At 39.4% G+C, this 16,733-nt stretch overlaps 1 protein-coding gene and 1 long non-coding RNA gene across 7 annotated transcripts in view; one reads left to right on the top strand and one right to left on the bottom strand.

Annotated features, from left to right (window-relative positions):
- Positions 1 to 16,733, bottom strand: part of SVEP1 (sushi, von Willebrand factor type A, EGF and pentraxin domain containing 1) — a 341,958-nt gene that overhangs the window by 21,508 nt on the left and 303,717 nt on the right. The window contains exons 43-44 of the mRNA XM_001374596.5: positions 9,891 to 10,067; positions 7,508 to 7,678 (exon numbers count right to left, since the gene is read on the bottom strand). Coding sequence (XP_001374633.2) covers positions 7,508 to 7,678; positions 9,891 to 10,067 — 348 coding nt within the window. The remainder of the gene's footprint in view (positions 1 to 7,507; positions 7,679 to 9,890; positions 10,068 to 16,733) is intronic.
- Positions 1 to 16,733, top strand: part of LOC130455569 (uncharacterized) — a 35,692-nt gene that overhangs the window by 10,995 nt on the left and 7,964 nt on the right. The window contains exon 4 of one of the 6 annotated variants that reach the window (XR_008913644.1): positions 4,671 to 7,514. The exons of the other annotated variants lie outside the window; for them this stretch is intronic. This is a non-coding gene — a long non-coding RNA (uncharacterized LOC130455569). Of the gene's footprint in view, positions 1 to 4,670; positions 7,515 to 16,733 lie in introns of those variants that run through there. 6 annotated transcript variants of the gene reach the window in all.

Here is a 16,733-nt window from a genome sequence, read left to right as displayed (position 1 = left end):
AGGCCCCTATTGGCTGCCTTTGCAGTTCTTTGAATGTCCACTTCCTCTTCCACTGGGCTCTACCCTCCAAGCTCCCCTTTTAGCTCAAAGCTAATTACCAAAACCTTCCTCTTCATGGTCTCCTCCAACCCCTCCCAGAGCCCAATAAGTATTTCTTCTTGATCAGAAGTATCCAGCCCACAGCCCTGAGCCTCTGGAGTGTGACTGAACCAGACCAAAACATAATCGGGAAATATTGAACAAAATAAACAATCATGCCATAAAACAGATAACAATAATACGTCAATGTGAAGTCCCCTGGGATCCTGATGCACGGCTTAATGTCTGTTTCTAGCCGAGTTTGACCCTCCTGTCTTGGATAGATAACACTTCTCATCAGGAAGTGTTAATGGTTAATAATGTCAAAGAGGGAGCTGTGTTATGTGGGGAATGCAATGGACTTAGTTTAGAAAATGACTGACATGAATTTAGAAATGACTGGCCATGGACAAATGACTTTTTGTCACTAAACTTCGGTTTATTTATTTTGTAAGATTATGAAAACACTGCCTGATTTATCTTACAAAGTTCTTGTTCCTGTGAAGAAAGGAGATTGGGGCCCAAATACAATTTGTGTACTGTTGAGGATAGAGACCGGACCTATGATTTATTGGGAGAGTTTAGGGAACTCAAGAGAGTAAGCTCCTTTCACCAAAGCAGATCCATGCCTTCTTTGCAACTTATAGAATCATAGAGGATCCTCGGCCACAGAGAGGTTGTGACCTGTGGAGAGTCATATAACCAGTATGAGTCAGAGGTCTGACTTGGTTTCAGGTCTTATTATCTTTAAGGTTGGCCCTTTGGGGGGGGGGGCTGCTGGGTGGCTCAGTGGACTGAGAACCAGGACCAGAGGTGGGAGGTTCTGAGTTCAAATTTGATCTCAGACATTTCCTAGCTGTGTGACCCTGGCAAGTCACTTAACCCCTATTGCCTAACTTTTTCCACTCTTCTGCCTTGGAACCAATGCACAGTATGGATTCTGGATTCTAAGATGGAAAGTAAAGGTTTAAAAAATAAAAAAGGTTTGTTTTCTATCTTTCTGTCTCTCAGATTTAAAATCTTATACTTTTGAGTTGATGTATTATTACTTTCAAAAGCTCATTTTTAACAAATGACTTACAGTGTTCAAGGTGTTTCCCTCACCATATAGGTGAGATAGCTAATGCTCTTGTTACCGCTGCCAGGGGTTATTGGCATGTTAACAAAGGCCAATAGCCCAGTAATCTATGGGATTGGTGGAGTTTCAAGCCTCAGTGACCTTGTAATGCACACTCACAACAGAGAGATTTTCAGCTTAAAGCGGGCTCATTGCAATTCTATAGTCCATTATTACTGGTGTCAAAATGTTTCTTTTTAAATTATATAAGTTGAAACTCCCATACTTAGATGAAATACGTGAACTGTGAATTCACTATGTACAAATGGATCTCATGGTAATGAATGTCACAGTAAAAGGGCCTTTTTAAACACCAAGAGCAAAATCCCCTTAATTTGTAACATTTGCTTGGCAACAGATGTAATTGGTCTGACATATTTGTGTGGAAACGAAGAGTGGCTACATTGATGAGGAGCGTAGCATTTTCTCACTTAATTGTTGAACAAGCTTTATTCTGGCTACTGCCCCTCCATACTCAACATTTTTGTCAACAATTTAATGAAAACTTAGTGGAACTTGTAAGCTTTTTAGATTGATAAATGAATGCAACGATATATTAAACACTTTCAGAACTGATAGGGTTAGTTGTTAGAGAACATTAGAGAACATTTCATCATTAAGATGAAAAATCATCTCACAAAAGCTGAAATATTAGATTGAAACTAGCAATACTAGACTTAAGAGTTAAAGATATTATCCATACAATAACATGGCAGGGGATTTGGGGATTGCCGGTAGTTTGTTTGGAAAACAAAAGTTTTTAAGGTTGTTAATGCAATTAATATGAGCCAAAATTATAAATCCAGCTGCTAAAGATGTTAATACAAACTTAGGCTGCCAAAATAGAAGTGTACAGATAATAATCTTACTTATTGTTTTGAGAGAGTTAATTCACATCTACAATATTGCATTTACTTTTGTAGGAATATTGATAAACTATAGATTTCCTAGAAGAAAGCATGTAGGGGTAATGAGATTCTCTAGAAATAATGCCATATGGCTGAAGGCCTTCACATGTTTATGTGGGACAAGGTAAAACTAATAAAAGCCTTGAGCTATATTTTTAAACATTTGAAGGGATTGCTAGAGGCAGAAGTAATGAAGTCCTCCTGTCCACTTTCCCCACTATTTAACAGCGAATGCTTTATAAATTGGTTGTTTTGTAGTTAGCCAGTGGCCATACTAGAGAGCTGAAAGACAGCACACATCTGGAACTAAAATCATTGAAAGATACTAGAATTCCAAACAGCTAGGCCATGAATAGTAAAGTTGTCAGCATGGCTGCTGGTTTTCCCATCTTCCTGCACCATTGCCACCTTCTACCCCCAAATATTGTCCTTATTCAGTGTTTGGAGTTCCTTAATACTATACTAATGGCTAATACTGACCCCACAGTAGCAAAAGTTTGTCTTCCTAGTTTCCTCCTTATGATAATTTCTGAGTTTTGAGGCATGAGGAAGGAAAGAAAATAATTTTTTTAATTAAGTGCCTACTATCCACTAGGCACTGTGCTAAGTACTTTACAAATATTATTTCACAACAACCCTGGAAGGGAGGTGCTATTATTATCACCATTTTTCAGTTAAGGAAATTGAGTCAGACAAAAGTGAAGTGACATCTAGGTCTAGGGTCTGCCCTTTGAACAGGAAATACCTCTGTGCCTCTACTCATGCTGCCTCCCTTTTTGAAAAATATTCCCTTTTCTACTTTTTCTAATCAACTCCTTCCTCTCTTTTAAGACCTGGCACCAGGCTTCACTAATTTTTCTGACCCTCAAGAATCTCTGACTCTAAATTCCTTCAACATTTAGTTGTCATTCAATCATTTCAGTCATGCCCAACTCTTTGTGGCCCCATTCCTTGGAAATTGCCATTTCCCTCTCCAGCTCATTTTTACAGATGAGGCAAACAGGATTAAGTGATGCCCACATAGCTAATAAGTGTCTGAGGCCAAATCTGAATTTAGGAAGACAAGTCTTTCAGAATCCAGGCCCAACACTCTATCCATCGTGCCATCACGGCTCTTAAGAGTCTATACCAAAATTTCATTGTCTTGTTTATTCTCCATATGTTCGTCTTCTCTATTAAGCTCCTCATATGACCATATCTTTGACTTTTATGACTTCCATAGAATCAAATGCTGAACTGTACTCATAGCACACATTCAAGAAATACTTAAGTGGTAGAAAACACAAGGAACTCCTTTAGTTCATCACTGCGAATGACTCATTTATAAAGCTTTCTAAGGATTATATAACTTTTCTCCAATTCACTTCTATAAATTTAGTCTGTACAATTATAATGATCTCCATTGTATAGATAGAAAACTGAGGGGCAAGGAGGTGAAGTGAATCCCACAGTTACTAAGTGTTAGGTGCATGATCATTGCATCCCCCCAGTTTGTGTGGTCCACATGTCTCATTTAAACAGTATCTACACAAAAATGGGCAGATCAGGAAGAACCACAAAACCTTGAGTGGACCTCATTTACCATAGTCTATCTAGGAGACAGAGCCACAGGGGGAACAATGAAGTCCTTGTCCCATTGCTGGCATGGCTTTAGGATGGTCCTCCCAAGGACAAGATATATTGTTACCAGTGAAATTGGTTATGTTCCGTATATCCCAAACTTCTCCTCAAAGAAATTTCACATTACAGGAAATGTCAGTTAAGTGTAAGGAGACACAGTCACTGATGAAAGGCGTTGGTGATACAAAAGTAAGCAGAAAGATTGTCATAGACTATTTGGAGTTTATAATACTCTCAACTGCTAGGCAATGGGATGAATGCGGTTTTGTGAAGAGAATAAATAAGATTTCTATGAAAGGAGTAGTGAACATGATAACATATGGTTGAGCCCACAAAGCCTGATCTTCTGGTCAGGTTGGAACAGAAGTTAATCCTTGTAAGCTAAGGGGTAATTGTCATTTGAAGCTTTCTAGTTTCAGTATATCTATATTTTAATACTTAGATTTAGTTTGTTTTTTTTTAACCTTTATCTTGTGTCTTAGAATCAATACAAAGTATCAGGAAGAAGAGTGATAAGGGCTAAGCAATGGGGATTAAGTGATGTGTCTAGAGTCACCCAGGTAAGAGGTATTTGAGGCTAGATTTGAAGCCAGGACCTCCTGTCTCCAAGCCTGGCTCTCTATCCACTGAATCATCCAGCTGCCCTCTACCAGCTCAGTTTTATCAGAGTTTTACCTTGGTAAATGGCTCTTTCTCTCTAAATAAGGCCCCACGCTAGGCATCCTGATTTATCTCTTCTTAGCAATCCTAAAGGATTTTGATGAAAAATACTATCCAGAATACCTCCAGAAAAAGAATTGATGGAGTTGGAATGTAAATTGAGGCAGACCACACTTCACTTTTTGTCATTAAAAAAATCATTTCTTATCTCACAACATAATGAAAATGGAAATATGTTTCATATGATGGTACATGTATAACCAATGACAAATGTTTTATTGTCTCAGGGGAAGAGTGAGAAGGAAGGAAGAGAGAACATGGAACTCAAAATGTTAGAAAATGATCATCAAAAATTGTATTTATGTGTAACTGGGAAAAAATAAATCATTACAAAAACAAACCCCAAACTTCCAGGCATTCCACATTAAGTGTTGATGTCTTAAGCTTGACCTTGTTAGCAAACAAGTTGGGTAGCCATATAGCTATTTAAGACCCCCATTTCCAAAGACACACATTTCACTTATTTAGTGACCGTGCCAGCATCTCTGTTGACTACGCATGTCATTCCACTTTATAGCTTTGAAGTTTCCTACCCAGAATACATTTGGCACGGACCCAAGGACACCAAGAGTGATTCTATGGAAGGTCAGGGCTAAACTCTCTCTACTTTCTTTTCTATATCAGGCCATACAGGCAGAGGCAGAAAAGGTTCTGTTTGGCTGGTCCCCTCCTTCCCTCCTACCTGGCAGGAATAGGGACTGCCTCTGACCCCTACTTTTCCTGTGAGGGGACCACAGGACCTCTGGAGATTTAATAGTAAGTACATGAGGAATACACTCTTTACTAGCAGTGGCAGCAGAACTAAAAGACCAGACACAGATTCTCCCCCTGCTTCTTCCTTTTACAGATGTGATCCGTGGGGTCGAAGTCCAGAACATAAAGACATATCACAGAGGTTTCTTAGAAGGTACCTGTGTTCTCTCCCAACATGGGATCAAAGAATGGAGCTAGAAGGACCTTAAACTATAAATGAACTTTAAAAAAAACCCTTGCTTTCTGTCTTGGCATCAATACTAAATATTGGTTGCAAGATGGAGGGAGCAGTAAGGGCTAAGTAATTGGAGTTAAGTGACTTGCCTAGGGTCACCTAGTTAGGAAGTGTCTGAGGTCACATTTGAACTCAGGCCCTCTTATCTCTAGGTCTGGCACTCTATCCCACTGAGCAACCTAGCTGCCTCTATAAATGATCTTTTAAACCAATTGCCTCATCTGTAGATGAGGAAGCATGCCATGCGGCATTTTAACTAATTACGTGGAAAGGCATCATGGAATTTAGATAGTGTCCTGGCTTTGGAGTCAGAAAGGACTGGGTTCAAGTCTTGCCTCAGTCACATAAGGGCTATGTAATCCTGGACATGTCACATTAATGTTCAGTGCCCAAGCAGCTCTCTAAGACCTAGCAGGTGCTTTGGTTGTGGGAGTTTTATCACAAGAAATTTCCAAAATAGAGGCATGGGTTAAACAAACAAATCTGATTGCAAACCTAAAGAAAAAGAAAGAAATCCTTCCAGCTAGAGACTCAACTACCTAAATTGTTGCATGATCGTTGATCAGATTTTCTCCTAAGTCTCATTTATGGGTTGACCCAATATGCTGGAGACTCGTGTCTTAGCCTTTTTTTATTACGGGGATATTCATGAAGTACTCAGGCTATCTGTTATTTTTTGCTCTTGCTACATGGCTGGACTACTTACTGCCTTTTCCAGGCACTCGTATCTTTCACGACGTTTCTTGCATTAAAGTCATAACTGATAAACTGCAGCTCACTTATGCCCACCTTAAATCTCTCCCTTGTCCTTTGGGTCACTTGCGAGTTCGGTTCTTTGGCAATGATCAGGTCCTATGCAGTCAGATAGGAACGCTGCAAGATGTGAGTGGCTTTTCACTTCAAGAAATGCCTTGGGCTCATTGAATGTGCTGTGGTATTTTGCCTATTTTGTTGTTGCTGTTCAGTAAAGCATCCAGTTCATTGTCTATCAGCAATGCCTGTCCCAGATTGATGCAACAGATGAACAGCTTAATGAGATCTCTGTCTAAAATAGGCATTTTCCATCTACATGGTTTTTCCTGTATGGATCAGCCAAACTTCTTCTTTTCTAAATCCTCACCTTCCATCTTAGAATCAATGCTGTGTGTTGGTTCCAAGGCAGAAGAGTGGCAAGGACTAGGAAATGGGGGTCAAGTGACTTAGCCAGGGTCATAGAGCAAGGAAGTGTCTGAGGCCAGGTTTGAACCCAGGACCTCCTGTCCCTGGGCCTGACTCTCAATCCACTGAGTCATCTAGTTGTTCCCAATTATTGATTTCATTTAGGATTATCTGTTATATTTTGAGGCTTGTCTATTCAATGCATAATGTTATGTTGAGGAATAAAGAATACTGTATTCATATTGCAACAAATAAATCCCATTTTCTACTCTTTAAATTTACCTTGTACAGAACACTTAAAAACAATTTCCTAAAATGTATTTCTTGAAATCTTTTCAATATTGAAAATGTTGCTTTTTTTTTTTTTAAACTCTTACTGTGCCTTAGAGGAAGAAGATCTAGGAGGGCTAGGCAATTGGCGTCAAATGCTTAGTCATATAGCTAGGAAGTATTTGAGATCAGATTTGAACCCAGGTCCTCTTGACTCCAGGCCTGACACTATCCACTGTGCTACCTAGCTGCCCTCAATTTTTTCTAATTACAGTAACTGCTCTCATAATTGCCTATATTAAAAATTAATAACAACTTCTCTTAGAATCCTTCACTTTCTTTAAGCCCCAGATCAAATACCACTTCCTCTGGGAAGCTTCCCTGACCTCTCCAGTCATGAATATTCTCTGCCTCTTCCTATATGCACCAGTAGAACACGGAGCCTTAAGTAGAGACTGTTTCCTTCTAATCTTTGTATGTTCAGCACATGATGGGTACTCAATATGTTTGTTGAAATAAGTCACTAGATTTTAAAGCTTATGTACTCATTTCAATTAATCTATGAGTTTTCTCTGTATATTTTTATGTAGATTTCCCAAGAGACTTACTGATAAAAAACAAAACAAAACAAATTAATTGTAGCCAAACCTCTGCAAGTAGGTGGTGATGTCCAGGTTCCATTTCCCAAGCAGACACTTCGAAGGGAGCCTTCCAGCATGTATCCACTGTAGCAGGAGTAGGTTATTAGGTCTCCATACTGGTAATGTATACCACGAGCAATTGCATTTTCTACATGAACTGGTGGTCCACAAGAGATCTCTAAATTAAGCAAAGAGTCAGTTATGGGTGTTCTTACTACAAGACCAACTGAGACATTATTTGTAGTGTCCAGAGGAACATTCTGATCTGGTGTTAGTACTGCACAAAATGAAATGAATGGAAATGAATATAATATCTGTACAGTTTTTGGCAAAATGAGGTTTTATGAGTCAGCTATCACTGGGGTTGGAGGTCAGCTGTTATAAACCAGTGGAAAGAGAACAGATGGGTGGCTCAGTGGATTGAGAATCAGGCCTCAAGATGGGAGGTATTGGGTTCAAATCTGGCCTCAGGCACTTCTTAGCTGTGTGATCCTGGGCAAGTCACTTAACCCTTACTATTCTTTTGCCTTGGAACAATATACAGTATTAACTGAAGATAGAAGGTAAAGGTTTAAAAAAAAAGGAAAGAAAATCTCAAATGGAGTCACTAAGAGTTGGACACAACTGAAAAAGAACAAATGATGGGTAAGGTATATGCCAGGCATAGTAAAGGAAGAAGGAGCTCACATTCTACTAAGAGAAATAAGACAGCTCCACAAATAACTCTAGTGTAATGTGATCTACCATAAGTATGAATGAGGGATAGAAATAAAGGGCAACAAAGTTCTATTATTGAAAATAATAGAATGTTCCCTCTAAAACTATCATCCATATCTTTTCTTCCTTTAGTCCCCCTTTGTTCCATCTTTGAATCAATATTAATGATTGGTTCTAAGGCAGAAGAGTGTAAGGGCTAGGACATTAGATTAGTTAAATGACTTGCCCAGGGTATTATAGCCAGAAAGTGTCCAAGGCCAGATTTGAACCAGGGCCTTCCATCTCTGCTCCTGGCTCTCTATCCCCTGAGCCACCTAGCTTCCTTCTTTCCATCTGCCCTTTTCCCAGCTACCCTACCCACTTCTTCAAGAAGATATTTCCTTATTGACATCTTACACTGTGGTTCTCCACAGTTACTTTTGTTCATACCTCTCTTCTGAGAGGTACTTGTTTTCCATCCTTTAGGGACTGTCGTATTCCATGATTTGAGGTCAGTAACGTACCGGAATTGACTTTGCCTGCTAGCCAGAGCAGATTGTTAAATTTTTAGCAGGAGCATTTATCCCTCAGAAATTGACAAATATTACAAATCATGACTTGATTTATTATTTGGTTGACTATTTAGACTGAAGAAATTAGACTTAAAATTTTGGAGAAAATGATAATAAAAAGATTAAACTCTAAAATGTGCCGTGCATCCATGTTTTTCATAGTGCAGTTGTTAAATGTTTACCAGAACATTCCTAAGCAAAACTATGAAGTGCCATAAAAGTAGAATTTTATGGCTTTAAAGGTATACTTTTATATACCCTCCCCAATATAACCCCATGTATTAAGCTGTTTATTTTACTTCAGTGTTCTTCTCGTTGAGGAAACAGTGTATGTGATAGAAGGATCAATTATGAACATTCAACACGGTTATATTGCTTGTTCCATTGAGACAATTATATAATCCAAACTCCAGGGAGTAAACTCTTAGCCAGTTCCTGTTACTAGAGTTCAAATATTGATTCTTAATTTCTTTAAGACTTTCTTCCATGGGTTTATTTTTTCTAATTCGTGCCTTCCATATTAAAATCATCCTGGGCATTGCTCCCAAGGCAGAAGAGCAGTAAGGGCTAGGCAATGGGGGTGAAGGGGCTTCTCGGTCCACTGAGCCAATACCTAGCTGCCCCTGATCCACATACTTTTAATGGTTGAGGACTATATCACTCTAATCCAAATCTCTGATTTTATAGATTAGATAACTGGAACATAACCAGGCAGATAGCCCAAAATACCTCCTTAGAATTTTCAAGATTGGTTGATATCACAAGACCATAGAAAAAGGCTTGGACTTGTGATTTCAGTTGCATAGGAACACCAAGGAGAGGAAATTCCTTCTACCAATTCAGGTTGCTGCAATACATCATTTTAGCGAATCACATGAAGCACTAAGAAATGAAGTGATTTGCCTAGGAGCTCCCAGGAGGTATCAGAGGTGGGACTTGAACTCAGATCTTTCTGCCTCAGAGGCTGGCCCCCCATTCATAATGCCATGCTGCCTCTCTGCAATAATAGGCTAATGCTAAAACAAAATCTACACAGTAATCAGGTAAAGAGATTTGACAAAGTCCATGACATTGGGAAAACAGACTATGATAGATTGAATTAAATCCCACCGGTGCACTTACTTTCACACTTGGCATTTGTTGGTGTCCATGTCTCATCTGGGTTACAGGTAATAACAGCTTGACCCTGTAGCACATAGCCTTCTCTGCACTTGATAGACACATTCTGACCAACATAAAATTCCTTCTCGGAAAGAAGAGCATTTTCAGGAATGACAAAAGGTACAGGACAGGGATTTGCTGTTTAAAAAAAAAAGGAAGAGAAAAATCCCATTATTATATTTTCCCTATTGATTCCCCCCTCTCCTTTCCTCTTCTATCTTTCTTGTCTTTATGATAGGATTTTCATTTCAAAGGATTTTGTATAGCTTATGAAAGACACCCTTAATATTAAATTGCGTGTGTAAAATCACTTATTTGGGTAACTCCAATAGCTGCAGAAAAACCTGGATTTGAGACCACCAAATTGTACAATTCTCATGAGTTAATCAGGTCCTTGAAACTGTGATGAGAAATTCAGTGTCCTTTTGATGATCTGATACATACCGTGCCAAAGGAATATAGGATCATAGATTTATAGCTGGATATGACCTCAGAGGTCATCAAATCCAACTTCCTCATTTTAAGATGAGGAGAATGAGACCTAGAGTAGTTAAGTGACTTGTCCAAGGTCATACCTACTTGGAATTGGAGGCAGGATAACTCTGGTTTCCCTGCTTTCAAGTTCAGTGCTCCATCCATTACTGTATGTTGTTGTTCAGTCATGTTTAACTCTTTGTGACTCCATCTGGGGTTTTCTCAGCCAAGACTCTGGAGCAGTTTGCCATTTCCTTCCCTAGCTCATTTTTATAGATGGGGAACTGTGGCAAACAGGGTTAAGTGACTTGTCCAGGGCCATACAACTAGCAAGTATCTGAGGCCAGATTTGAACTCAGATAGATGAACCTTCCTGATTCCAGGTTCAGCATTTTATCCACTATACTACCTACCTGCCCACCTATTATATTGTACACCCTTTCAATATTTCAAGTTTCTTAGTTTTCATCTAAAAAAATTATGAAAAAGGAAGATCTTAGGATCTCAAATTTAAAACTAGAAGAAATCTCAGAGGTTAAGTGCTCTTCCATTACAGACCTATAGAAGAGACATCTTCAAGTTTACAAATAGGGGAGCTGAGATTCAAATCCAAACTCTGACTTCAACCCCCAGATTCTCTGCACGGCACCATGCTAAATCCCACATGAGAGGCCTTTATGAGTTTTTTTTCAGACAAGGATATAAGACTTTTGCATATAATTTTAGGATCTGCTACCATCATTTCACAAATCATAGAGTTGTGGCACGACAGGGTTAAAGGCAGAGATCAGGAGCCACCTCAGAGATCACCTAGCCCAATTCTTTAACTGTACAGATGAGGAAACGGGAACCCCTAGAGGTAAAGTCCTTGCCAAGTTAGAGACAAAACTAGGATAAAAACTGACATCTTCCTGGAGGGCTTCTTTCCGTTATGCCATACTTCTAGAAGGCGGGTAGGTGGTGCAGTAGAATGAACTCAAGGAGATTTGAGTTCAGATGTGGCCTTACTATCTGTGACTCTGGGCAAGTTACTTAATCCTGCTTGCCTCAGTTTCCTCATCTGTAAAATGAGCAGGAGAAAGAACTGGCAAACCATTCTAGTATCTTTGCCAAGAAAACCCCAAATGGGGTCATGAAGAGTTGGATACAACAGAATAGAAGTGGAGAGGGAGGGGTGTGTGTGTGTGTGTGTGTGTGCAATAAGCCCAAGGCAGAAGTATCAGATATCAAGATATTATGAAGAACCAAATATGACGAGTCATAAAACAGTTACATTTTCCCTCTATGGCAGACTTGGGTTAGAATGCAATAAGGAGAGTTTACAAGATCTCTTCCTCAGCTCAGTGATAACAATATATGAACACAATCCACATATTTTTATGGTGCTGAAGAAACACGCAGGATTTGCTAGAGTGAGGAATTTCTCATAGTATATTATGAGGGATGAAAAGATTGGTGAGGATTATACATTGAGATGCTGGTTCCAGATTGAAGTTGTTTCATGAAAACTTTATTGCGTTACTGAGTGTCCTTGTGAGATAACTGGGAACATGATGGTCAATTTTAGGCGCTACGACACTAAGAGGAAATGAAAGAGATAAAGAAGGTTATGCCAGTAATAATGAGAAAAGTAAAGAAAGCTACCAAAAGAGAGAGATCTGCATTCTTATTTCTTGGGAAGACTGTGGCCAAACTTTACCAAACTTTAGGGGTTTAGTCCTAAACCTGTGAACTGGTTTTATTCCAAAAGCTTAGTTGTAAGTCGGTACCGCTCCATTTTCTTCTCTTTTCTCTCTCTGTCCCTTGGTGAACCATTTCAACTTTATACTACATTTCATTCTCAAAGCCCCTTGCCTCCTTAGTCCAACCCCAGCCTTGAATCAGTCCTAAGCTTCATTCACATGCTGCTGAATGGAGTGGAAAAAATTCAGGATGCTCTAGGGATTAGATCCACTACAAACTGATGTCATCTGATTTCAACAGGGCCCTTTGCAAGGGAGTTGAACCCATCACCACAGCTGTTCAAATCTGCGCTGCTCTCTCCAAGCCTCCCATCATACTTCATCTCTCTACCCTCATAACTAAGGATCTCACTCTGTACTTACCAAAAAATGAAGGTTATTGGCTAAGAGATCCCCTGCTTCTCCTCTTGCCTCCCCCAGACATATTTCTCTTCTATCACCTATATCACTCCTGTCTCAGATGGAGAAGTGGTGTTTTTCCTGACCAAGGTCAGTCTCTCCACATATACCATTCGTGCTATTATAGAGTGTCTTTTCTATCAGATTTTCCCCAGTATCATCCTCATTCTTTGTCTAATCTTCAATCTTTCCTATTTGTTCCTTCCATGCTCCCTATAAGCACTCCCATGTCTCCCCTTCCATACTAAATAACCTCCATTTGATCCATCCAATCTCACTACATGTCTCCTCTGCTTTTCCAGTAAACTTCTTGAGAAAGCAGTGTACACTAGTAGTTTCCTACATTTCATATCTTCTTATTCTCTTCTTGGCCCTCTGTTTTTTACTTCTGACCTAATCATTCAGCTGACACTGCCTTCTTCAAATTAAGAATGATCTTTAATAAAAAAAAAAAGACACCTTACCTCCCATTTTAGAATTAATACTAGGTTCTAAGACAGAAGAATAGTAAGGATTAGGCAACTGGGGTTAGGTGACATGCCCAGTGTCTGGGCCTAGATTTGAACGCAGGACTTCCCAGCTCCAGGCCTGGCTCTCGATCCACTGAGACACCTAGTTGCTCCTACAATGATGGCTTTTTTTTTAATTTTTAAAAAAGTATGCTTTAATGTACAGTCAAAGTTCATCAGTTCTCTCTCTCTGGAAAACAGATAGCATGTTTTATTATGGGTCCTTGGAATTGTCTTGGGTCACTGTCTTGATTAGAAAAGTCAAGTCTTTCACAGTTGATCATACTCATAGTATTGATGTTACTGTGTACAATGTTCTCCTGGTACCGTTTACTTCATTTTGCAATAATAGTTCACATAAGTCTTCCCAGGTTTCCTGGGAAGTTTTCTTGAAACCATCCTGCTCATCACTTCTTAAAGCACAATTATATTCCATCACAACTTGTTCAGTCATTCCACAATGGATGGATATTCCCTCGGTTTCCAATTCTTGGCCACCAGAAAAATTGCTGCTATAAATACTTTTGTACAAATACATCTTTCCTCCTCTTCTTTGATGTTTTTGGGATATAGATCTAGTAGTGGTATTGTTGGGTCAAAGGGTATGGACAGTTTTTTTTCCCCATTTGAATTAGTTTATTTACTCAGTTTAGAACATTATTCCTTGGTTACAATAATTACATAATTTCCCTCCCTCCCCTCCTCCCACCCTTTCTGTAGCTGACACACAATTCCCCTGGGTATTACATGTGTCCTTGATCAGAACCTATTTCCATGTTGGTGTTTGCACTAGGATATTCATTTAGAGTCTCCATCCCCAACCTTATCCCTTTGACCCATGTATTCAAGCAGTTGTTTTTCTTCAGTGTTTTTAGGTATGGACAGTTTTATAGCTCTTCAGGCATAGTTCCAAATTGTTCTCTAAAATGGTCAGACTAGTTCACAACTCCATTAGTGTCACATTTTTCCCACAATCCCTCTGGCATTTATCATTTTCCTATACTAACATGTTAGCCAATCTGATAGGTGTGAGATGGCATCTCAAAGTTGTATTTCTCTAATTAATAGTAATTTAGAGCCTTGTTTGATGACAAGCTTTCAAATGGAAACACCCAGAATCTCACCCCCTTACTGTGCCTTCCCCAAATACAACCTCTCTTTCCCTGTCTAAATGTTTCTAGGAATTCAATTACTTCCAATATGGCCTGACCTCAAGGTCCTTCAATATCCTGGTGGCTCTCACTTGGACATACCCCAGTTTATCAATGCCCTTCCTACAATATGAGAGTCACAAGTGAATACATCCCTCCAGATGTTGAATAACCAGATCAGAGAACTGTAGGAGTCTTATCTCTTTAGTCACCAACGTTTAGATGACCATTATCTTCTGAGTGAAGGAAGCTGGTTCTGAGGTAATTATGGGATTAAAAGGTGTAGCTGGGGATTCTTGAGAAGAAAAAGATGGGAATAGTCACTGTCAGGAATGAGATAAGGAGTTGATATGATCAGAGTGCAAGGATAATGGAGCAGTATTAAGGGACCAGCTGGAGTTATAAACTAAAACTTTGTAACAGATAAAATCAACTCACTTTCTTTCTATAGAGAAACCCGGAAGCCTTGATGCAGGACCAGAGAAATCAGATGATGAGGGTCTCCCAAGTATTAGCAAGTAAAGATGGAAGATTGGGAAGTAAAAATATTCTAGTTAGTGAAACCCAGAGACTATGACATGAAGGCTTGATAACACTCAAATGAAGCTTGGTGTCTAGAGAAAGGTCAAGGCACCAAAAGTCCTAGTGATGGTGTAGAGCCTGTGAATGGGACAGATGGAAGGAAGAGAGGGTGTAGAATCTCAGAGTTCTAAATCTTGGAGGTAACCTAACTCTGAGAGATGATGAGATCTCTGGCATGAATGTTTTGGAATGTGACTAAGAGAGAGTAGAGAAGATCACTGGAATCTCTCTAATGCACAGATGAACAAATATGGCCATGCCTATTATACCAGGGAGAGCAGGAAGTTTGAAGGCTAGAGAGGGAAAACAAGCTAGATCCTTTTTCTGATCTTTACTATAAGAAGCCATGTAAGCGCATATATTTTGAAATGAAAGGCCTTCTTGTCCTATCCCTAGAGTCAGAAGCCTTTCTCTAAACTTGAGCCAAGATGGCCTAGGAGTCTGGAACTGAAAGCTGTTTACTGATTTTTTGTGTAATACCGTTCACAGCAGGACAAAGACAACTGATCTGTGAAGAGAGAAGCCCTCGATTCATCAGTCATTTCTGCAGGGACGGGAAAAGTTGGGTCAACTTGTTCCTGTAAAGTTCCCTCTCAGATTCTCCTGGGTTGTTCGCTGGCTCTTTGGAACTCCCTACCCTGGAGCTCAGACAGCTGTTTGCTCTACAATGATGTTTTATATAATGGCCTTTTCTTAATCCTCATCCTCCTGGACCTCCTTACATTCAACTTTGTTGATCACCTTCTCCTCTAGGAAATTCCTCTCTAGATTTTCATGACACTGCCCTCTCCTGGTTTCTCCTATTGATTTGACCACTTTCTTTTTTAGCCTCCTTTGCTATTAAATGTGAATTTCCCTAAGGCTCTGCCCTAGACTTTCTTATTCTTTCCTCTTTGCTACCACAGCTGGTGACCTCAGTACCCATCTGTTTAATGAGCATTTTTAAAATCAGATGATTCCCAGATCTATGTATACAGTTCTAGTCTCTCACTTGAGCTCCAGTTTTGTATCAACAACTGGCTTTTGGATTTTTCAAACTTGGTGTGTTGTAGGCATCTTGAACTTTACATGTTTAAAATAGAGCTCATTAGTAATCTTCAAAACTCTTCCCTCTGTCAGATTTCTCCATTACTGTGGAGAGGGCACCACCATTCTCCCAGGTACCCAGTTTACAACATCAGGGTCATTCTCAATTCCACTCACTCCACATATCCATGCTGTTGATAAATATTGTTGTTTCTACTTCCACAACACCTATTTTACTCCCTTCTCTCAACTCACACTGTTGCCACACTCATTTAGGCTCTCATTTCCCCCCTCCTCCAGATTTTAATGATTTTAATACTAGTCTTTTTTGCCTCATCTCTCCTTACTCTAATTCATCCTTCACTTAGCTGCCAGTGATTTTTCTAGGGTATAGTTTTATGTCCCTCACTCCATTCCCTCAACAAACTTCTGTGGCTCCCTATTACTTCCAATATGAAATACCAAGTTTTCTTTTTGTCATCTGAAGCTTTTCACAACTTGTCCCTTGACTTTCTAGTTTTCCTTTTATTTACCCTTCTTTCCTTTATTCCTTTGTTTCTTCCTCCCCCCATCTCCCATCCCCTTTCCTTCTATTTTTTTTAACCCTTACCTTCCATCTTAGAATCAGTTCCAAAACAGAAAAGTAGCTAGGCAATTGAGGGTAAGTGACTTATCCAGGGTCACCCAGCTAAGAAGTGTTGGAGTTGTGAAGATTGGATTTAGCTATTTCCCCGATTTTAACAATGGAGATACTTAGTCTAACAAAATCAGGGGGGACTGTGAATGTTAAGTTACTCCACCTTACTTAGATGTACTTTAGGGGAAGATAAAGATAAAGATAAAGTTGTAATCTCCTTATTGAACAATGAAGGTACTTAACTCTTACCTTATAGTGAAGCTAGAACTTTAAGCTAAGTCTAT

This window comes from Monodelphis domestica, chromosome 7, assembly GCF_027887165.1.
Source record: "Monodelphis domestica isolate mMonDom1 chromosome 7, mMonDom1.pri, whole genome shotgun sequence".
NCBI lineage: Eukaryota > Metazoa > Chordata > Mammalia > Didelphimorphia > Didelphidae > Monodelphis > Monodelphis domestica.
The sequence above is the reverse complement of the archived record's forward strand: the minus strand, read 5'-3'. Positions and strand labels throughout refer to the sequence as shown.